Here is a 23,879-nt window from a genome sequence, read left to right as displayed (position 1 = left end):
AGTGGATAGTTCACTTGTATTGGCTACGAGCTCTCATCTTAAAAACCTCATTGGTCTCAGGAGACAGGCTTGCTTGCTGGAATCCAACTCTATATGGAGTTGATGTGAGTTTGAGGCGTAAACTAAAGGCACTGAAGAGGAGAAATGAAACGTATGACCATGTTCTGTGTGTGTTCTCTCCTCTCCTCTCCTCTCAGGGGGGAAACAGTTCAAGCGTTGGGAAGGCTCTCCACTCCTCGGCTGCCTCCAAACTGAAGCACATACAGCAGAACAGCACAGACAAGACTAAAAGTGGCAAAAGAGAGGACTTCCTGAAGATGCAGGGCCAGCAGCAGGTATCGTCTTTACATCTAGCGCTGTCGGGGCCAATGCATGCTTGATCTTGCAGCGCCTGTGCAGACGGACTGCACGGTGCTTTCCAGTGTCATCGGTTGTTTTTGGTGGTGGGGGGGGGGGCAGCCGAACGTCATTATCATTTTTCACACATTTGAAAAGGTTTGCACAGAATAGTCGTTTAAAAATCATAAAAGTGAACATCATTATACAATCATTGTAAAACTGACTGTCATAAAAAAAGACATTGAATTTTACAGTGTCCTCTGTCTGAAACGGTTCTTGGGCCAAGAGAGGTAATGCTTTGTGCCAGTGGAAGAGTTTGTTTTTTCTCCACACATAAAGGCTCATTTGATGATGTTGTTCTTGATATGCAAACATGATTTGTCATAAAGATGTTGGCACCTTCACGAATGTCTGCATCCAAACCTCTGCCAGCTCCTGTATCCTGCACACAAGATCAAGCACAGATTGGCCTTTACCAACACTGTTCACCTCCACTCAGTCCCCACAGAGTGCTGCACATCCCTCCACTCCTCAGGTGGCATTTTAAACAAGTCATAATAGCTTAATTAGTTTTCATTTTTGAAAGGCAGCGGCCATAACTAATCAAATCTGAAACTAATTTAGCTAATGATCTTAAATTTGTTGATGGCAAACTCACACTATTGTGGAAATGTAGAAATAGCTGAAAGCATCCTGCTCAGTGTGTTTGTGGATGCAGAGAGACACTTACCTGTAAGTCTAAAGCTACCGCTAATTCTATTGTCTAAACCAATTAAAAAGTATAAATATATATATATATATAGTGTTACTGTAATAAACATTGTGCTGAATTCTTTTTTATTGGTATCAGAAAATGTAAAGCTTGTTTTGTTTTGAATAAGAAAAAATACAGTATGTATTTGAAGTATGCAGCCTTTTATATTTAATTAAGCAGGCATTTAAAAACTCCAAATGACTGAAGTTTAACTTTAAAAATTCCCCGCTGAAGGTTCTTTCTATACATCTGTTGTTATACGTTTGCACGATAGCTGAGTCGACGTCTTTCTTGGACATAAGGATGCTAGACGGCCCCTGGAGGCGAGGAAATTGAACTGTTGAAGCATGTCAGTCCAGTAAAGCCAAGAGAAGGTTTTGCCAAAAAAAAAAACTTCTTAATGTCAATGTAATTTGAAAAATAACAGGAGCAGTGAAGTGAGCCTAAACCTCCATACCCTGCAGAATCTGACAGAGCAGTCAGACACAAATTCATTCTTGAAGATTGCTGGGAAGTGAATGTGTTGGCAGAGAGAAATGGGAAGAGTAATGAGGCTTTGGTTTCCTCAGACTGAGAGAAGATTGGGAGGAATCTCTGCAGTGCTGTGTAATGATCACTCTTTGAGTCACTGGCAATCACTGATTATTCAATATGACGAGGACAGTTCTCTTTCCCCACCATTAAGTCTTTCACGTTTCCTCTTCTTTATGCCTCTTTCCTTCTTCCGCTCTCTGTACTCTGCAATTTTCACATGCTGCCCCTTTCTCCTTTCCGCTCTCCTCCTGACAGTCTCTCTCATTCCCTGTGATTTGGAAGCAGAGTGGATTCCTACACTTATCCGATGAAAGCAAAATGAATCCCATTATTTCAATACGACTCTCACACACACACACACACACACACACACACACACACACACACACACGGAGCGCGCTCTTTGTCCACAAACTGTTCAAAACAGTCACTGTGAAAAGAGGCTGGATGTGTGAAAGCGCCGTCCTCAGAGGGACAGTGGACACTCCAAGCTAATTGTCAGCGTGGGAAGTCGGTGCCAAACCATTTAGGGTGGCAACATAACACAACTGCATGACGAATAACGAAAAGAAACAAAGAACCAGCTGACTTATACTGTTTGTACGGAGCAACCAGCTGTGGTGATCTTCACATCTGCCTTTAACTGCATTCTAGGTCCTTTATTTTACATTTAATTCTTATTTAACCAAAAGAGGTCTGACCAGGAGAGACAGGAGAATAAAACACAAATAAGCTGAAACAGACACAGAAACAGATTTATTTTATTTCTTAGTTATTTTATGAGATATTGAAGAACAAAATGCAAAAAAGATGTTGGTTAAACATCAGCAGGGATTCTTTCACTAGTTCACCTGAAGGTTTGTCAGTAACTCTGAATTAACTATCTTGCTGCTTTTATTAACACAAAGACACAGAAACTAATGTCTTTATATATTTTCTTTTATTTACCCACCTACCTGGCTGGCTGATTATCACTCAGCGTCAAAGTGAAGAGACGGGGTCAACGTTAGCAGGTTCATTCAGAGTTACTTCAGCCACATGTTGAATGTGTGAAGGTCAGACAGAGAGCAGCTACCTGATGGCTGACAGGTGAGACGGCACATTATGAATTAATAGACAAGAAATACAAACTTCCAGCATGAAATAAAAATAATATACAGTAAAATTAAGATTCTGTGAAAATGAACGCTGTGATAAATAACATAAGTTAATTCATTCAGATGATTATTTATCATGTCTTTTTTTTCTTTTGTTTAATATTAAACACTCCATAAACTGGAAATGCTAACTCTGTTGACATGCAGTGACATTTACTGTTTACTGAAAATAACAACACAAATATTTTAGCACTCTGTTTAAGACTTAATGAACCACTAAGCTGAGAATCTGCTGCTGTATGATTGGTCTCCACGACCTGTTACATCTGAAATCGCTCCTTCCGACTCAGATTCCCGATGTCTTGAATGTGAAAGCAAGAAAACAGCAGAGATCCTGACAATTTATCTTACGGATGAACGGAACAGAATCTGTCTCCTAAATCATTTTGAATTCTGAGTGATGAAACAGCCGAGCGTGAACCATGTTGGAAAAACGCGCTGATTATCTGCAGCTCGTCTCATCCAATTATCGAGGCGGCTGGCTCACTTGATGCAGCCTTTAAGAGCTGATTAGGAACTTTTGCTCACTTCACTTTTGTTTTTTTAACCCGTCACTGACACTGTGCTTGTGATCTCTGAGAAATCCTAATTACAGCCGCTAAAAAACATGAAATACTTTAAACGTAGTTTGAAAATTAAGCAGGTTATTTTTGAAGCATATATTTGTGCAGAATGTTTCCAAACAGTCATCCAGCCTTTCTAGGATCCACATCTGATGCCTCAGTGTTGAGCTGATCACACTTTTGACTGATGTTGTTGTTCTGACAATCAGACGTGCCCTCCGTGGGTGACCTCTCTGCTCGGCCCACAGATGAAGGTAAATGTGTCTCTTCTCTTAAACCTTTCCCCGGACTTAATCCCCCAAACACGCCCCCAAACTTCCACCCTCCTCCCGGTTCCCATCGGTGTCTTCTCTTTTGTTTCCTCAGGCCAAATGGTAATTGACATTTCTAGGGCATTTTGAGCAGGGCGCAAACTGAAGAAGTGAGCACAGCACTTCAGAGTCTCTCAGTGGTCCACCAGCTCCCACCTCCAGCTAATACATGAATAGATCAAAATATATAAATACCTTAAGCATTAGTGGCACTATCCACACAATGACACTGACATTTCCCACCAGTTCAGATGAAAGGCAGCTGGTGCACATTAACATTTCATGAAAGCCAGCTGGAGGGACAGTTAAACATTTTAAGACATCACTGTGCACCATCTGCAGTCGGCTAAAACAAGATGCACTGGCACCACTTTTTGGTTTTATGGTTCAGCACTGCCAATGTCAAGTTACCAGGTTTATCTTTTCATCAGGATAAAGTACGCTGCCTAAATGAACACTGCCATTTTGAGATATCAACATCCTAAATGTTGCTGATTGGGTTCACATGTCAGGGGCTGTCCCTCGCTAACCCCAGCCACCCTCACAGACCTGTGCCTGCAAAGAATGTGGCCCAACTAGACTTGATCACTGGAGCAAGAGAGTTTTTTAGGAGAGCATCAGGTTCTGGCCCTGGTGTTATCACTGTGTGTTAATTGCAGGAGTTAAAATTAACAGAGCCTTTCTGATGGTGCTCTGTGCCGCTGTGCTCGGGCTGTCTGCTCACTAACACTTTACTCAGAGGTATTAGAGCATTCCAGGCATGAGGATCCTTCAAATCAATGTACTGGATAAGAACTGACAGTTCAAAGCCACAATTTCTCCTCGTTTGCCTTGGCACAGATCAAGGAGGGCATGACAATGTGAATCACTTTCACGCCGCAAAACCCTATTTCCATTCCCCATTTGGCCTCTTATTACTTCTGGCGGTAAAACAGGCTAGTTAAAAGTGCTGGGTGTGAGGTGGGGGTTGTGAAAGTCCTATCCTGGGAGGCTGTCGTTTGGCAGGCGGCTCAGAGTGTGTGAGATGAAGGGCGGCTGCTCTGCCGCACTCACAGACCAGAATAAATGTGTCGGCCAGGCTTGAGAGGAGTTCCTCAAGCAGAAGGAACAACCCTGCTCACTGGGGACGGTTGGCAGCACAGGCTCTGGAACTGCAACAGAGCAGGTGAAAGCCTCCCAGCAGCGCAGTCTAGACTAGCACACCTGCTCTTCTCTCCTGCACAACTAATCCCCATAATCTCTAAACAAACACATTTTAAAAACTTTTAGAGCCGTAGCAAAAACTTCACTTCTGTTGATACTCATGAAGAGCATATAAAACTTATATAAAAAAGATTTGGCTCTTAAACTTTTACCTCAGCCTGCTATCACTCCGTCTCCTGCACATAAAGCTCACACACCGTGTCTGTCAGATGCACCCACCTTCGCTCCACCTGCAAAAGAGAGACAGATTCATGTTGTGTGACCCACAAGTCTCCTGCTGTTGGAACAGTGCCATCTTGTGACTCGTTCCAGCATTACATGAAGAGGCGGAACTTGTGGTGCTGTCTGTCCATCAGAATATTTTGCATTTTTTAATGAATAAACATCATTAAAACAAGTGTCAAAATAAAGGTGGGTGCCACCTGTGTACTCTGCCTTGTCACTTAGTGCTGCACCCACTGACAGAAGGTGTCTATCTGTGGTTTGGTCATCATGTGTAGACGGCAGCCTGACTCACGGCCTGCGTCACACATGCTGATATCAACCTGAATAATGATCTCCTGTGTTTGTCTCTTGTTCTGTCTCCTTTCCCTCACCTCCCCATCCCCCACCACCACCCTTTACCCTTCCACCTCTGACACCTGTTCCTGTGGTCAACCTCACCCACCCTGTGTGAACCTGTGCTGCCCCGCACCCCCTGGCCCGCCCACCTACTGTACCTGTGACCTGCAGCAGTGAACGACTTGTCCGTGTCCAGCCTCCTCGGCTTCCTCCTCCTCCTCTTCACCTGACTAGAGAGCTACACACATCCATCTGCCCTCTTTACTTTATCAGCTCTTTCACACCTCCAGTATTTACTCCTAAATCTACACTGACCCCCAACCTGGGAGTGTGTGTGTGTGTGTGTGTGTCTGTGTGTGTGTGTGTGTGTGTGTCTCTGTGTGTGTGTCTCTGTGTGTGTGTGTGTGTGTGTGTGTGTGTGTGTGTGTGTGTGTGTGTGCAAGCATGCATGCACGGGCATGTTTGACTCTAATGGTAGGGGAATGTGCTGCGGGGGACAGTGTCCAGCCAACTTTAAAACTTTAATTTTTCATGATTTCCCCTTTGATCCCTGAAATGCTCCTGCCCCCCCCTCCTGTCTTCTGTGTCCCGCTCTACCTGAAGGCCTTGGGGACCAACAGCACCAGTGGCAGTATTGAGCCACACGTCTCTGGTATGAAAATGGGCCTTTTCTCAGGCCGAGTGCCCTCTCCTGCAGCGGCGTTTGCCCCTGGCCTGAGAAAGCACCCCCAGGAGAGATCACTGCCCTCCCTGACGGCCTCCTCCAGCCAAGCGAAGGCCCTGCTGGCCAGCCTGTCTGCCTCCGGCCTGAGCGCGGAGGCTCTTCTCCTCTCCTCCACCCTCCGTCATCACCGCCTTCTCCGTGAGCAGCGAGCCTCCTCCCTGCCCTTGCCCGGCAGCCAGTCCTCCTCCCCTACTCCCCCTGCTACCTCCTCCTCCTCCTCCCCCTCCTCTTCACCCACCACCCCAACTCCTTCCCTGTCTCCCTCCTCTCCCACCCCTTTGAACTCCCTCTCCCTCCCCTCTGCGATTCTCAAGCGCAGCGGTTGTAGCCTCGACAGCTCCAAGGAGGGAGGCAGCGAGCCTGTGAATACGGACCTGACCTCCGGCAACTCTCAGTGATGAAGAGGAGGAGGAGGAGGAGGAGGAGGATGTGGGACAATTAAAGCACCATCACATATTCAACCATAAAGAGAAAACAACTACATTGTGGAAAATTCCAGCATTTTTTCTTAGGTTCTCCAGGACTTTTTGTCTTGTTTTTCCTCTCTACTTTTGGCCTCACTTCAGTATGCAGACTCTCCATATCTCCACGGTGACAACTCCTGCACTGTAAATGGAGTCACAGTCGTCTTCTTGGACAAGTTTCCTACAATTCTGTGGTTCCATGGTTCCTCTGAAGTTTTCCCACGCGGTCGTACTGCCAGATTGCCTGATCGAGAGCACACAAATGGGCATCCCCTCCTACCAGCTGCCTGCCGCAAGCTGATGCAGTCTGGATACATACACACACATACCCTCACTCAATGGGTCGTTAGTGGAGTAGACATCATTTCTAGACTGTGACTTTTATCATAGAAAATAGAGCTGCAATAATCACCAAGTGAGTCCAGTAGTTGTGTGTGTTCAGGATAATATTGTTCTCACTTAACTGCATCACCTGGCAGAATGTGAGCCCGCTCAGAAAAAAAAGAAAAAATCAACAGTAGATCAAGGTGATGATTGTGATTTCAAGCTGTTTTGTGTTAAAAGGCCATTTGTGGATTCTCTTGCATCACCTGTGTTTTAAACTCTGAACTGGTGCTATATTTTCCCCTCTGTTTGTACACACTGTGTAAAGAGTTTACATCATGTCCCCGATCTTTGACCTTTGTTTTGCTGCAAGTATACACTCCACCGTCTGACAGTCACACGGTTTGAATATTTATATGCATCCTTACAAAATGAAATACTTGCATTGAATATTAGGAACAATCTCGATTAAGAAATTAATTTTCAACTTAAAATTGCATCGCATTTACGAAAGCACATTGTAGGGAGCACATTTCTATTTTAGAAAGGCACAGTTACACAGACAGAAGGGGGGAATGTGAGTGGTGAGCTGTATACAAATGTTGAATTTCTGTACATGTGTATTAACTAGTCAATTATGACAATCAGGATGTTTCTGCAGTAGCATCTTACAAGTTGCTCTGGCATTTTAGCACCCAAAGACTCAAGCACACACAGCGATAGTGAATAATACACACATTCTGTCACACATGCACTTGCAGAGCCAGGCTGTTTGCAGAAGCACAGACTCGACTCGTGTTTTTTTAAATTTCTTATTTCAGCAAATCTTGTGCGATGATTCATTTTCAAGTCTCATCTGTCGCACTCTTGGTGAAAAACATCAACTAGAACGTGATTTCAGCCTTTAAGGAACCTGATCGACAGTGACAGATCAAATACTTTCTTTTGGGACTCTTGTTTCTTTTGAACTTCAGAGTCGATCTGCTGGGAAGCAGCCTCCAAAGTTTTCAGCAATTGGCAGGTTTTATTTTAAAAACCTAATCTCTTCTTTGAAAAGAACAAAATGTTTCTGTCGCTGCAGTGAATTGATCGCACTCCAAAATCTATGACACCGTTTCAACTCTGAGCAAAGTCTGACAGCTTAAGTTAATCAGCACATATTTAGAGACTTCAGATGTAGCTGCAGAGCCTTGAGGGGCCTGAGAGGAGAATATAGAAATATTAAGCAAGCACAGTTTCCTCTCAAACACACGACCCTTTCCTCTAATTCTGACCTTGCTTCAAATGGTTCATAGAGGAAGGAAAAGAACCTCCCCGCATATTTAAAATACTGTTAAATTACTAACATTGCCGTTGCCTCATTTGGTTTTATTACATGCATGTTGAAACATGAAACATGAATGTTGGGCCTTTGGTGTGCCTTAATGACACTAGTGGAATTTATCATTATTAAAGCACATCAAAGGCCCGTCAGTGATCCCTTAGTGTGAACCTGCACGAGGAACCATTCTGAAGCTCCCTGTCCTGTGTTGTTGCCTTAAGGCTGCCCACTGGGGAGGTGACGTGGTTGAACGGACAGTCATAGACAAAGTGATTTCATTCCAGTCCTTCACCAGGATGACTGTGGGAAATCGATTTCTTTTGTGGCGTTGAGATGAAAACGCGTGCAGAGGGGCTCGTGTCAAAAGAGTCGGCGGCTTGAAGAGAGGGGATTAGTTTGGGGACATGTGTTTGAAGGCTACTTTAATAAGGCCTGCTTTGACTCGCCTTGTCTCCATCGAGAGTGCTTGTGATGTAAAAGACCCAAAGAGATGAGAGGAAGGCTTGGACAGTCGGAGAGAGCCATTAAGCGGCTGTTCTTTCCCTGCCCCTCTCACTTTGCTTTGTCTTTGGTTTGGAGCATTTGTGAAATGAAAACCACTCAGTTGAGGTTATCCTCAGATGAAGTTTGACGGGCCTCAGTATATGAACAGTCACAGTGTGTGCAATATGTAATTAGCACTCAATTGTACCAAGGCAGTGCTCTTCGCCTTTCAGAAAGGCCTGTTTGTCTGCAAGGACCTGTTAGCATGTGTTTCCCAGTGCCTCGAAGACTTTGTTTTTGCCAGAAGTCCCCAGTTGATCTTGTATTACAGTATTAGATCAGCAGCAATGACAGAATAACACTTTTACCCAAAGAAGAGGCTGTGAGAACTGGCTTGTTCCCATTTTTCGCAGAAAAAAAAGAAAGCAGCACTTGAAATGCAGAGTGTGTCAGGTTGCAGCGGTGGCATTTGACTAAACACTCCCAGAGCTCTAACAATGTGCAAAACTGCAAGCTCACAGCACAGCGAATTAAGCCTCACCCTGGGTGCTCTGTAGCTCTGCCAGAGAGGTTCAAGCCCTGGGTTTCCTATTGAGTGAAGTCAAATGAAAGAAATTCACTTACTCATGCTGTTCCACACTCAAATCCATAACTCTCTGAGTTAAATTTGCTGCATTTGCGTCTGGTGAGCGTTGGGGAGGAAGTATTCACGCTTGGCTGCTTTCCCCAAGAAACGTCTGAGATGAAGCCTCCCAGAATTGCGTGACAGTGCTCTCTGGAGTGATTTTCTGTTTTTTTTTTTTCCAAGACAAGTGTTAGTGGGCTGTGATTTCAACATGGCTGGAGGCTCAGAGGGCATGTCGAATAGACACTCACAGTGGACGCCTCTGGCAATCAGAAAAACTCATGCAAACTTGAAATCAAACATAGGAGAAATATACATATATAAATATATCTAAGTGAGATGTTTGTGTATGATATTATAATTGTGAAGAAAAGTGTGATATATATAGGCCTAGATTAAATTATATACTGTAAAATGTCATCATCTCTTCAGTTTTATATATTAGTGACCATTTTGTACAGATTTTTTTTTAATTCATTGACAGAGATATTACATTTCACACTATTTATTAGATTTAGATTATTTATTCATACGCAGAACATTTTTATATTTGTTTAAAAATATCTGTATAGATAACAGTCAGCCTCTGTAATATACACTGAAGTTCATTTTTAAATTCTAGGGTTTTCTTTACAAACACTGAGTTAGATTTTGATTTAAGAAAAGCTTGTCCCTGAAAACGCTTGTCCAGCTCTTCTGCACCTTCGCCTCCTCACGTGAAGGATCACTATTGAGGTGTAAGAAGCTGGACCAGTGCCTGTGCTTAGGGGCTTATTTTGCTACTATCTTTTTGTTTACGGGGTTTTCTGTACCTGAGGTCTGTTTTTTTTGGTTTCAGTCCATCCTGTATTTGTGACTCAGCTGGTTTTAACGTGTTGGAGATGGTCAGAAACACTGATACTGTGGTGACTACTGTGAAAGGTCGGTTTATGGGCCTGAAGGCTTCATATATAGCGCCTTGCTGCTTTTGACTAAAGGAAGTTATACTGCTTTAATTTTCTTCTGTGTCATGTTTGCATGTGGACAGGAGTGTCAGGAATGTGAGTGCAGATGCTCAAAGCAAAAGCATTCAGAGACAACAGGCTCTTAAGCAGTTCAGCAGGTGAAAGCAGCTTTTGTTGCTCAATTATTTCCGGTTGTTGCAGCGAGTGGTTTTAAGTAGCAGTTATGCTAATACACAGAAGTTATTAACACCACCAAGACGGATCAATAAGAAGATTAGGTGGCACTGTATGAAGTTTAAGTTTGACCCCTTTCTTTGCCATTCTATCTTTTTTTTTATAATGAACCTACATTCTATAGTATGTATATGAGATTTTTACATGAATGTGTGGATGTTCAAAAATCTTGGCATCAAAAGTAGAAAAACAAAATTGACTTGTAAATAGGCCGAGTCATTCCTAGCGAGTTCAACAAATTGTTATGTCCAAAAGAAGATGTTTTATTAATTAACTATGACGATGGGTTCAAAGGTATATACAAAATAATGCATGTATAGTCTCAAGCAATCGCACGGTGCAGTCGAAAAAAAATGTTGTCTACATGTTTTCTCAAAAAAATGAGAAAGGAAGAGAAGAGCGGTTCTACTGTATGTTAGAGGTTTACAAACACGAAGAATGAGACATTATTTTGGTATCTGTGACACAGGCATGTTCAGTCTTACTGTGATGTTATGTGACGATGAAGAGGACGATAGCGGCTGAGAGCGGTGAATGTTTCGAGGGATCCAGAATGCTTGAACGCACCCAAACCAGAGAAGTCGCCAGAGATGGTGAACTCTTTCCACAGAGTGATTCTCCCATTTGTAGAGTAGTGTGATATAAGAACAAAAATAATACAGAAAGTAGATCTATAATATAATGATATATAAATTTAAAAGCCTACTGATACTGGAGATACTAATTTATCAGTGTGGATGCCATGATATTCTGTGAGAAATGTGTGTGTTTTTCCCGTGAGAAGACAGTAGGCAGTTGAACCTGCCTTCTTTTGTACATAATTTGCTGTGATTGTGTGTCCAATAAAGTGCAGCTCTCTTGTACAGTGTCTGGCCTTGTTTAATAATGACTTATTTATGCCTTTCTGTCTGTAAATCAGTTAAACCCTTGTATGTTGTTCGGGTCTGTGGGACCCGTTTTAATTTCTTTATCAAGAGATTCAGACAAACAACAGACATTGGCCTTGGCTCATATTGAAAAATGATTAATCGTATAATTTTTCTTTTGATAAAGATCATGAAAACAGATTAAATCAGGTCCCACAAACCCGAACACCATACAGGGGTTAAATGAGTCTTAAACAGGTGACTGCTGCTGCTGCCAGGTCAAAGCTCTCATTTTGTAGAGAGAACACAAAGACAGAAATGAAGATTAAAAATGTTTATTTAAAGTAAAACCATGTTTGTTTTAATGGGTAACAATACTGCAGATGTAGAGCATCGGAGCCAACGAGGCACCACAGAACTAATTATTGTTTTCACAAGATTTGGAATCAAATTCATGGACTGTTACATTGAAAATATGAAACTGTTCCAACTTCAATTCTATTTACAAAAAAAATTCACACTAACATTTTGGCAAAAATACACCCTGACATTTGGCTTTGTATATTTGTTGATAGACTGTATATACAGAACATTTTAAAGTGTTCTCTTGACTGGATGCCTGAATGTGATTCCTGTTCAATTTGTAAAAAGTCTTGGACCAAACGTGGCTCAAGTGTCCTGGCGCTGCGCTGGCCGTCGACCATCTGTCCGCCTGTACGGCGTGTTCCTCAAATCTGAGGCAGAGCAAAGACAGGCCAACATCAAACATGCATCACGTGCTTAAAATATCCCCAAATACCCCCCCCCCCCCGCGGGAAGCACGGTGTTACCGTACCTGTGATGATGTCCTCCAGTGCGCCGTCCTTCCCCTCGCGTACCTGCGGTTTCACCTGCCTCTTCTTCAGCTCAGCTATCAGGTCCATCTGAGGCATCTTGGGCATCACAGGTCCCTAGAAAAAGTCAAAGCATAAAAACATTTGAAATCTAGTTATTTTCTGTCCCACACGACGTTTGAGTGCTGAGCTTTAGGCACAAATTAGTTTTAGATGAATTATTCTGTATGAAGTATTACTGAGAAAACTACACTTAAAACGGGCCATTAAAAACCAATTAATACACTCTAATTAATAATCTCTTGAATATGAGCTCTTAAATTGGATCTTTAATAACTTACCTTTTGTACTCCAGCCTTGTTTGGAGATGACGGCTCTTTTTCTTGACTGCTCTCGCTCTCCATCTTCTTTTTCTGCTGAATATCTTGCTGTGCTGTCTGTGTTCAGCCAAGGACAACAGAATTAGCATGTAGTGCAACAACTGTAATGGATAAACATCAGAAACCTACGACACACACACACACACACGCACACACACACACACCGGTACCTTATAGGCCTTTATCAAGCGTCCAAACAGTGGGAAAAACATGGAGGGCTGCGTGGTTTTGGGGTTCTCTCCGAAGTACTCCACCACAGAGATGTACGCCTCCTGGAGGGAGTCAGAAAACAACATGAAACATATATATATATAACTAAAAGCATGTCATTAGATGTGGCTCACAGTTGTTGCAGGCTAACCTGTGCTGTCTTGCTGTCCTTGATCAAAGATCCCAGCTGCTCACTGTTGGTTTTGATGAATTCCTTTAACACCGGGCTGTCATCCTGCACCAGGAACTCCTTTTTGGTCATTTCCATTCCCCGTTCTAATGAGCGGATATCCTGAACGATGCTGTCCAGAGATACTGGCAAAGAAACAGAAATTAGTTCGGTACCCCCCAATTTAGATTACAAGCTACATCACTGAACAGGCTGACTGTTTGTGTGAATGTACCGAGGGCTGCTTTGTCTACAAAGTGTAAGTCGGTGTGGAAGTTGGCCAAATCAGGGTATTTCTCCTGGATGACGTTGGTGATGAAGTGAAGCAGCGTCTGCGAGCGGTCAGTCGACTTGGTCTCCAACAGCTGGAAAGTGAAAATGTGACAGTGAAATCAAGATTTACAACGTGTACGTAGCTGTGACTACAGGTGATGTGTCAGTGATAAAACAACAGTGGAACAGTAGCAGTAATGACACTAAACACTATAAGATTTAAAGGATAACAACACAATATTTGTGTAACACACCATAACAAACTAGTAGACGAGTCACCGCCGTATTCTGCAGGGTAAGATTACTGTTTGTGTTAATGGAGTCTGGTGAGTTTGACAAATATGATAACACGGCTGTTTGTGGTTAAACCAAAAGGATCCTGCAGGTCTCTCTCTGTAGGGATCCTCTCCAGACACTTTGTCAGACACTTAGAATAACACTCTGAGCCTGTCAGTGGCTAAAACAAGCACCTTCAGAGGATGTGCTTCGATCGGACACAAACACTCCTGTTGTAAATAATTACATCGCAGCCTTTACAGCCCATCGCTCCCCTCGATCTACTGAACCAATTCCTAAAGTTTTTGTACCTGCCAGTCAAAATATGTAAAAATAGGGCCCTGGTTTAAAAACACCAGAGTGTATTAGATTATTGTTGGATTAACATTGATTGACAAACAAAGGCGACTTACAACATCCAGGCTCTGCAGCCGAAAGCCATATGCTGCACCCCTCTTACTGCTGTTCATGTAGTTGCCAAAGGCGAGAACAATCTGAAGGAGAAGATGCAGGATGAATTTACGCAAAATCACAAATTTGGCTCCATCAGTGTGTCACATTCTGTTTTACTTACCTCTAAAATCTTTTTCAGTTTGTCTGAAGACTTGATGGACATGGATGCAGCAATGATGGAGTTCAGTTGCTGTGGATGAAGTAAAAACAAAATGAGTACATCTCTTGGAGAGCATGAATCTCGGTCTCTTTCAGTTGCAATGCATTCGACAAACTGACCGGCTGCAGGCGTTTGACAGACTCTGGGAAGTTGCCCATGAAAGTGAGGGTGTTTATTCGCTGCCTTAGTCGAGGAATCCTCCCAAAGCGTAACATGAACTGGTCCTCGCAAGTCAGCTCCTCCAGCGGGCGGCCGTCCTTCTCGTAGTTAACCAGCAGCTTCATCTCAAAATCTGATGGGATGAAGGGCTCGAGTAACTCCAGAAAGTCCAGGGACAAAGACTGCTGGTCGTACCTGTGTGAAGGAGTCGTTCAGTTAGTGCACGAGAGAGAGAAGGGAGGGATGGCTCGGAAATGTCAACGCTGTGAGGAGATTTTCCATGAGGCACATACGTCTCGATGGCAGTGCAGATGCCACATGGCTTCATTCCACCTTTGCGTAAAGTGATGGCCAGATTCTTGGCCTTGTTTGGGTCGATCAAGGACGTCTTGGTGGGACCCTTCTGGGCCACCTTCTTCTTGATACTGGACAGGTCTTTTGGATTTTCCTGGGCTTTGGTCTTAAACTGTTCCTCAAACATGTCCATGTTCAACTCCTGCCGCAGACAGAACGAGAGTCAAAATAAATATCTGCAGTTTTCTGACGAGATAAAAAGTGAAGAATAGATGTGTGTTCTCACCCCTAAGACCTGCTCATCATCCAGGTCGTTGAAGACGGTGCCCGTCACCTGGTTCGGCTTTAAGGCTTGCCAGTTTAACAGCGGCATCCTGAACTTGGTCTGAATTGGCTTCTTGGTCTTAAACCCTAAAGAAACAGACAGAGATCTTTGCTCCTTTGGCACCAACTCACAACAGCTTTCAGTGTTTTTTAGATTCTTCTGTCGACCTTCTTACCAGACTGAGTGTTTGGTGCTCCAGGAGGGGGTGGAGGTCCACCACCAGGCAGGGGAGGCGGAGGTGGGGGTCCAGAACCAGGTGGGGGAGGTGGAGGTGGTGGACCTCCTCCGAGAGGTGGAGGAGGTGGAGGAGGAGGTGGGGGCACAGCACCACAACCTCCTGGTGGAGGTGGAGGTGGTGGTGGTGGAGGAGGAGGAGGAGGAGAGGTAACCTCCCCTGGACAACCTGGAGGAGGAGGAGGGGGAGGAGGGGGAGGCGGAGGAGATGTTGCATGGGCAAGGGCAGAAAGGGTGGATGGTGGGGAGGCAGGATCCGGAGCGCTTTGCTGGGCGGGGGGGGCGGCAGCGGGGGCTTGGATGTATTCGACCACGGTGACGGGCACCACCTGGATGTCCAGACCTCCGGAGGCGCTGCGGCCCAGACGGATCAGCCCCTTGTCCTGCAGCTCCTGGATCTTTTGCTCCAGTTCTGAAGGCGTCTGCAGGACGGAGACGCTCAGACGCTCCCTGTCCTTCTCCCTCTCCCTGTCCAGCTCTCGCTCCCTCTCTCTCTGCTGCAAAGCACTGACCTGGGAACAGGACTCTCGCAGGCTTTCCTGTTAGACACACAAATACAGAAACACGGCATCAACCTAAGGTCATTTACAGATTTATTTGATGAGAGCAAATACTCTCATCTTTTTATTTCATGCTGAAGGAGATTAGATTTTACTTTCACATTAAGCTCATTAAAATAAAGTGAGCCACCACTCTTTTGACCTCATTATAATGAATCCCTGTAAGAATGGCACATCTTGCTTGGCTAATTAATCTTATTAACCATTGTACCTGTCATGGAGCAGCACTTACTTTGAGCAGCTCAGTCTCCTTGGTGGCCTGCATGAGATGAGTCTCAAGTTCAGATATTCTTTCTGTAGTCCGATCCTCAATCTCCTTCAGCCGGGCGCTCAGCTGCAACACAGACGCCGCTGTTTTAACACCAAAGCCTCCTTTTGTTCACCCACACTCCTATTGTTTCTTTCTTTCATGGCTGACCTGTCCGTTGTGTTCCTGCAGTTCGTCCACATGCTCCAGCACCCCTCCTCTGTTCTCTGCATCCTCCAGCAGGGCTCCTACATCCAACACATTGTCCAGGTAGGCCTGGATCTGGACGTGCAGCTTATCGCTCTCTGTTTGCCTCACCCGCTGACACACAACACATACGATGAGGACATATAATTATCATGAGACTGATAGAGATGCTGTGATATTTACAGTAATAATGTACATATAGCATAGAGATTTATTGGGGAAACTGTCTATCTCAGTCTCCCACAGCTTGTTTTGTTTGATCAAGCAGCAAATGATCACATTTAAGGAACTAGACCGAGGGAATTATTAGCATTTCTGCTTGAAAAGCAAGTCAAACATTTATTTGATTATCAAAACAGTGATTTTTGTTGTCAGTCAGCTAGTCGTTTCTTTTCATACTGTGAGATGTTTTTTAGAGATAAAACTGAGCCACTCTCTCTCTCTATGTTTTATTAATGTGTTTTAAGCAAGTTGTCTTCAGCAAAAAGTGAAGGGAAACTGGACGAGGGTTAGGGTTAGGGTTAGGCCAAATAATAAAAGAAGAGAACAGGCTTTAAAACATCACAGGTCACATCACATAACATCCCTAAGAAAAGTTTTGTTTCTTTAATTCTCTTACACTGAAAAATGATAGATATTTCATATATTTAAACCTGCTGCAGGTTATGAACACATCATTGACACATCATCACCTTTTAAGTAGATTTGGTGAACTTGGTTTTGGAGCACTTGATCTGAACTATAGTAGAGATAATATTTACTCTCTGTTGTTTTGTCTCGTCCAACTCCTGAGGGATATATTTTAACTGCTAATTCTCTGTAGCTTCATCACTACTAGCCACCATCTCAAATATCAAGTGAAGCAGCTTTGTCTCTTTCAGTCTTAACCTCCAAAACTCCACCTGGAAACTGGCAGGCAGAGGTGAATGATGACAGGCAGACCCTGGTGTACGCTGACCCTCGACCACGGAGACTTTAATGTGAACTCACCTCGAGATACTTGTCTAATCCGAGGTGAGTGAACTCGTATTGTAGATGAACACGGAAGTTCATGTTCTCCACTGAATGGACCACGATGTTTATAAACTGCATGCAAGCCACCTGGAGACAGACAGACAGACAGACAGACAGACAGACAGACAGTTAAATCTCCAGAGCACCCACGTCTTAAACAGTCAGCCAGTGTTTGGAGACCTACCATGAAGTCGATGTTGCTGTCATCATTGACGAAGTACTCCATCAACTTCTCGAAGCGGTTCTTTTCTCTGCTCACCTAAAACAAAACATACACGTATCTGAATATGCATTTCAGTTGCTGCACAAATGGGGGTCCATGTGGGTCGAGTTATTTGAGTGACAAGTTGCAGCTGATCTCAGTCCACACAACACAAACAGGGTATATTTGTTACCCATGCATGGCTGCAACCTACATGTCCTAAAATGAGGACCAGGGTGCATGTGAGGGGGGGACAGTGTCGGCTACAATATGACTAATCAAGCAGGGGAAGTCTGCAACATCATGAAATGAAACTGATCTCACCTCTTTGAAGTTGTCAAAAGCAGAGAGAATGATGTCATGTCCTCCTCTGACAAGACACACGGCCGCCAGCAGCTCCAACACCAGAGCTTTGGTCCTGTCGCAGCACACGAGGGGTTTTAGATGTAGATACGGGCAGACAGGTAACACACACCCCCTCCCACACACAAGTGCACTCACCTGGGGTTCCTGCTGTTGAGGCTGAGGGTGATCTCATTCACGCAGCGTGGGTGAGTCATCACCAAGTTAAAACCAGACTGAAAACAGAAGAAAGGCGTCAAAGGCTGCCCCGCTTGTTAGAGTTGGGGTGTTGAAAGATGGAGGAAAAGTGTGTTTGGTTGGAGAAAGACTTTAAATCAGACACTGTGGGAATAAAACAGGTTTAGCAGCACACTGAGTGCAGACCTACCTGGTAGTTCATGATGGCTCGCAGGCACATGATGCACACATGCACATCGTCTCTCTGGTAGGATGAATGAGACTTCTTGTGCATCTTGTTCACCAGAGTCGAGCTTATTCTGTGGAGGGGTGACAAGTGGACAGACCTTAAGAGAAGAGAAGCTACTGCCTGGGCAAATAGTAGAGGCCCAGAAGATGAAACGTTCAAAACAAATAAGCAGATATGAATCAACAAGAGTGTGAAACATTGAGGTTTTCGTCACGGCTGCAGTGTTTGAGTTTCAAGAGGAACTGCTGTCAAGCAATAAGATGGAAACTAAATAAGAAGGCAGCAAAAACAGAGTGACATAATTAAGATAGAGGCTTATTAAGTTAAAAGAGTTTGTGCATTTTTGATTTTGCTTATTTATTTGTTTGTATTCATGGTGGTGGTATCTATCTATCTATCTATCTATCTATCTATCTATCTATCTATCTATCTATCTATCTATCTATCTATCTATCTATCTATCTATCTATCTATCTATCTGTCTATCTATCTATCTATCTATCTATCTATCTATCTATCTATCTATCTATCTATCTATCTATCTATCTATCTACCTAAAAATCAATAAGGGCTGCCTCCGTTTATTAATGAAGATTTTGTAGATTTGGACCAAATTATGCAGAATAAATGAACTGGTTGTTTCCAGGAAGAGACAGATGAGGTTCAGGTTGACACAGTTCAGTACCTCTAAGAAAATGATGCGTCATCTGGCACCTCTGTGGCTCGACACCATGCCACCAGCACACCACCTCTTCCTCCATGACTCTCTGAGTGTGTGTGCAGTGAGTTCCTCTTTGCTCATAAAGTGTAGTGTGCTACATACATGTGTGATCATATCATCGCGTCGCTCTGTTTCTCACAGAGACTGTTGATCAATAATCTCTCATGTCTGGAGCTTCTTACCTTACAGTCAGTGCACGAGCTGCTCTGGTCATCCCATGTGACTGGGAGCCGCTGGGGCTCTTGGTCAAGTCTTCCATTGACCTCTCAGCTGGTTTTCCTCTTTCTGACAGGGAGCCACCATTTTCAACACACTCCACGTCAAACCTGAAGAGTTTATCCAAAGAAACGTCGGTGGTGACGAACAGTAATTCATTATAAGAGCGTCGTCAGTTTCACATCATGCTGATACTCACGAGATGTCGCTTTGTGCATGGGACAGGTATTCCACGAGGACATCCAAACCTTTGTTCTGCTCACTGAGAAACTCCTGGGCCCATCTACAGCAAAGGAAGAATGAGGGATGAAATTATATTTTCAACATTATGGAAAGGATCCCTCCAGCGGTAGACCTGGAACATCCTCTCTGTTTCATCTTCAAAGCCACCAAACACGTAAAACAGTGTGTGTAAACATTATTTTATTTGTTTAAATCTCATTGTGGACCTTTGAATAATGTTTCTAGAAGAAGATAAATGACAACAAATGCTATTAAACACATGAAGCTAAAACTTTCTTAAAGGAGTAAAATAAATAGAAGTTTTTAAATTTGTTACTAAAACCATCAAGTGGGGCATCTTGCTCACCCAATGTGATTGGTGCGAAGGGATATCTCCAGATCTTTAAGGACCTGAGTGGCATCTTGGATCCGTTTCTTCAGCTGAAGCAGCAGGAGAGTGAAGACAGGATGAAGCAGACAGAAAACTACAGAGGTGTCACATGTGAAAAGGAGGTGATGCTTTACACTGACCCTGCGAGACACCCCTCCTTGATCCTGGTAGAAGCTCCTGATCTTAGCCAGGTAAGTGGAGGGGGGGCTCTTCACCTGGAAACGCTCCTGTGGGGGGGGGGAATGATTCACGGAGTCAAAAGCGGCTTTTGACAGAGTCCACTTTGGAGTCAGTAATTTCTGAGTGAAACCCCTAATAGGACCGGAGACACATTTACCAGAGCACAGCATCTGCAGCTATTATTGTCTGTGCTGGTAAATACAGACTACAAACTGCTCTCTGTTTCCATGCCAACGCCTCTATCAGTTGTCACCACAGAAACTGCTGCAGGTTTTCATTCTGCACTCTGCTCTTTTACCACATATCCACTGTGGGTGTTTACGCACTTTGTGTCAACTCGGTCTCAGTGAAGGCAGAAACGTGCTCGCTGTGTTGACGTGTGCACGGAGGTTTAATTAATAAAGAAACGTCTTACCTGATCACAGACTAATTCCCACTTCTTTTCATTGTCATACTGACTCAACAGCTTCAGTTTATCAGGAGGCAAGTTCATGTAGCTCTGAGAGAGAGAGAGAGAGAGAGAGAGAGAGAAATAATAAAAGATGAAATAATAATTTTAGTCATCTTAACACCTCCACTGCAGTCCAACACATGAATATTCATTGTTGTTATTTCTTCATCTTTCTCGCTTATGCAACAATATTCAGATCTACCGAACCACAAACAGGAGGATGACTCAGTGTTGACATGTATGGATGGATGGTTGTCACTGGGTACCTCACAAAATAAATAGTCTGTCTCATCAAAGAGACCATTGTGTTCACTTTAGAGAAACCACAGTGTGTGTGTGTGTGTGTGTGCAGCGTTCAATGAAAACAAACCTTAGAGCAACCGTTGTGCATGTGGTGAAGATAAAGATGATGAAGAAAGTCCACTGAAGGTTCTTATTTATTTGTTGGCTTCTTTTCTGTTTGAGATCAGACTCTTGCCTGAACATCATCACAAACCATTTCCACAAATCCCCTCCCACCTCTGGTGTCGACATAGTCATCCTCAAAAAGTACAGTTTCACTCTGAGTTATCCCCCCCCCCCCCCCCCCCCCCCCCCCGGCATGCGACTTAAAGGTTATTCCCCTCAAATTAAATGTTTTAATGAGCCCAAATTAAGCCCTATTAATGATTCAGAAGCTAACAGGGGAGTTTATGTGTGTGTGGGGGGGGGGGAAGGACACAAGTGTTACTAAAGAGCAGCAACAATGATCCTCAATCACTGTCATTCAAATAAAAACCTTTAATTACAGAGTTCAAGCGTTTCCTTTGTAGTGAATAATTAATTCCTAATTATCTTTGTTGATTCACATTCACCACGCTGCTGGCCTGACTGTGTTTAAACACCTGATCCGAGCGCGGTGATAATTTATTGGTAACCACTGGGCGTTGACCTCAAATCTACCGCCGTGTTCGCTCAAGTGTCAGTTTGCAGTTTTCTTTTTCACACCTTGAAAAAAGAGAAGCCAAACGGAAACAACTTATTGCTTTGCTTCAGGGGCGTTGGTGCTTCACTCTTGAAGGGGGGGAGGGAGGGACGTCACTGTGGGGTTTTTTTGTGGTCCATCACTCAGTCAACCAAAAAAAAAACTCACCTAAACATTCAAACTGGCAACACAGTGAGCACTGAAGCCCTCGGTTTGGAAACAACATGGCAACAAAGGCAAAGTGCATTTCTCATTTCCTTCTAGAGTTTATTACGCAAACATGAAAGCATGAATCCTCGTTGCTAGGGAACGCACAGAAGGGCCTGTCTCTTTATTGGAAGTATTTTGCTGAAAGAGGAAGTGAGGTCATACGTTTGTGCAGGCGTGAAATGGCACATTACACCTTTGTTTTTCCAAGTGAGCAGAACATATCACACAGACGATGGACTAGTTAACCCTACGGCCTCTTGTCAGATGACATTTACATTCTCAGAAGTGAACTTTTAATTTCAGGACCAAGAAAGTGCTCATGTATAACGTGCACATGCTGGCGTGGACTGTGACGTGGATATTTGGATGCATGTGGGCTTTGTAGATTTGTTATTTTCACCAGATAAGAATTTTAAACCGTCAAAACCTATTTTAAAGGCCTTTTTTTTATTTTCATTGTAGCTACAACAACTTGTCGTCTTACTTTTCTCTCTCTAACATTACTAAAAGTTTTACTGAGCAGTAGGTAAAGCGAGGAAGAGCATCCCTGACTGCTGTTAGTGTCTTCATGAGGACTGTGCATCAGTGTCTTCAATGAATCACAGGTCAAATGGTTTAAAGTTCAGCACAGCAGATGTTTTTTCTCTCTCTACATGAATAGTTGGAGCTTTTTTTATGTTCCAGCGTCTGTTCGCTCATTATTTCTACATCCGCAGAGTACCTGGACGCCTCGTGCTGTTCATCCAGACACAGACTCCATCCCATAACCCCTGATCTCTCACTTACGTGGAGCATCATAGAAATTTAATGATGGGTTGATTTTTTTTTCAGCTGTTAGCCGACAGCACAGCTTTACGAATAAAGCCCACGTCTTAAAGTTATTTTTTGATTATCGCTTTTGTTATTTTTTCACAACAAATAAGGAGAAAAAGCAAAAATCTGAGCTCTTCAGCATCGTCCCTGATATCAAAACAAGTTCTGATGTGTTGTTCTTTAATGTGTCTCAAATACTTTCCAGCTTGGCGTAAGACTGTTGAAAGAATGGTGAAACAGTTGCTTTCCGGTCTAATGGTGTCATGCAAATGTGTTGCTCAACTTCCCCTCGGGACCAGCTGCCCGAGCATGCACTGATCACCTGCTCCTGGCCTCGATATTTTCAAATCAGCAGTGAAGTACGGACGTACGTTGATGGATCTGGACAGTGGCTGATAACAGTGTTTTTGTTGTGAAGCCCCTTCTCTGACTGGAGCACTTACTGATGACCTTTATGCAAATACGATCGGGCAAAATAACAAGTGACTCTTCTACTGCAGATGTTTTGCAAGATTTGGCTCTTTGCACCCACCAGATAAACTGACCTCTGGATTTAGATATTCTACAAGATTGTGAGACAACAAATAGGAAAAGGTTGACATCAAATACAGCCTGTGTTCAGTTCACATTAGTTTTTGGCAGCATAAATCAGAGTTTAAGTGTTTAAACAGCGCTCTGAACATGTGCTACTGAGAACAACTTAAATTACAGCAGATTAATTAGATATTGTCTGTATTTTCTTTGCATCTGAATCATATCTACCTGCATAATAATCCCAGCTTTAGCATATGGACTCTAATACAAGACCACAGCTGGCACTGGTAAAACTAGTGCATGCCTTGTTGTCTCCTGAGCGGTCACTCACCAGCACCATATTGAAGCGCTCCTCCAGCTCCTCCTCAGGGGGCATGGGCAGTTTGGGGGGAGGCGGCTGCTTCTTCTGCAGCGTTGGAGTGGGGTCGCTCATTCCTGAAGCAGCCCCAACTGAGTTCCTGGCCTCCCGGCCCTCAGCCGGTTCCTGCTCCAAGCCCCCCGTAGCCGCATTCCCCATCACTAATCTCCACAAGTAATCCAGGAGGAAAGCGTTACACAAACCCCTTCTCCTGAGAAATCAGTGTACTCCAGCACAGGGTGACGAAAGGTGATCACTCCTGTTGACGAGAACAAGCAGGCGAGCAGCGAGTCTTTAGGCCTTCGGGGAGAGGAACATCAACCCCCTGGTCTACTGAATCCTCCTCGGTCCCGAGGACAAGGTGGATAATGGAAGAAGGCTGTTTGTCCTCATGTCTGTCCTCTCATCAACCTATTCCTTCTGTCTATAAGTACCCTTGAGAATAAGTTACTGCGCCTTGTTGGGGTTTGTTGGGCTCCAAGGAGAGACCCACTTCAGTGTCACACACAATTGTCTACAGCAGTTGATCAAAAACTCCTCCTTTGTACCGAGGGCTGCGTGTGAGAGGAAGGAGAGGGGAGTGTGACACACTCTGAAACCACAGAAGCACAAAAGCAGAAGAGCAACTTCCTGTGCATGACAGCAAC

General features: G+C 43.9%; 2 protein-coding genes across 2 annotated transcripts in view; one reads left to right on the top strand and one right to left on the bottom strand.

Moving 5' to 3' along the window:
- Positions 1-6,544, top strand: part of srcin1a (SRC kinase signaling inhibitor 1a) — a 77,706-nt gene extending 71,162 nt beyond the window's left edge. The window contains exons 22-23 of the mRNA XM_070848236.1: positions 198-335; positions 6,026-6,544. Coding sequence (XP_070704337.1) covers positions 198-335; positions 6,026-6,544 — 657 coding nt within the window. The remainder of the gene's footprint in view (positions 1-197; positions 336-6,025) is intronic.
- Positions 6,545-11,726: 5,182 nt separating this feature from the next.
- fmnl1a (formin-like 1a) lies at positions 11,727-23,748 on the bottom strand. The gene is made up of 25 exons (XM_070847972.1): positions 23,206-23,748; positions 20,318-20,401; positions 19,863-19,949; positions 19,699-19,772; positions 19,309-19,392; positions 19,076-19,219; positions 18,134-18,242; positions 17,905-17,981; positions 17,728-17,821; positions 17,386-17,460; positions 17,178-17,288; positions 16,152-16,301; positions 15,966-16,067; positions 15,115-15,712; positions 14,901-15,025; positions 14,614-14,816; positions 14,281-14,515; positions 14,123-14,191; positions 13,962-14,042; positions 13,235-13,364; positions 12,982-13,145; positions 12,791-12,892; positions 12,582-12,677; positions 12,243-12,357; positions 11,727-12,141 (listed from the first exon to the last, which is right to left on the bottom strand). The coding sequence occupies exons 1-25, from the start codon at positions 23,389-23,391 to the stop codon at positions 12,077-12,079; spliced, it is 3,360 nt and encodes a 1,119-aa protein (XP_070704073.1). The 5' UTR covers positions 23,392-23,748; the 3' UTR covers positions 11,727-12,076.
- Positions 23,749-23,879: the final 131 nt, after the last annotated feature.

Source organism: Pempheris klunzingeri, chromosome 17, assembly GCF_042242105.1.
Source record: "Pempheris klunzingeri isolate RE-2024b chromosome 17, fPemKlu1.hap1, whole genome shotgun sequence".
Lineage (NCBI taxonomy): Eukaryota > Metazoa > Chordata > Actinopteri > Acropomatiformes > Pempheridae > Pempheris > Pempheris klunzingeri.
This window is presented reverse-complemented; position numbering and strand designations above follow the sequence as displayed.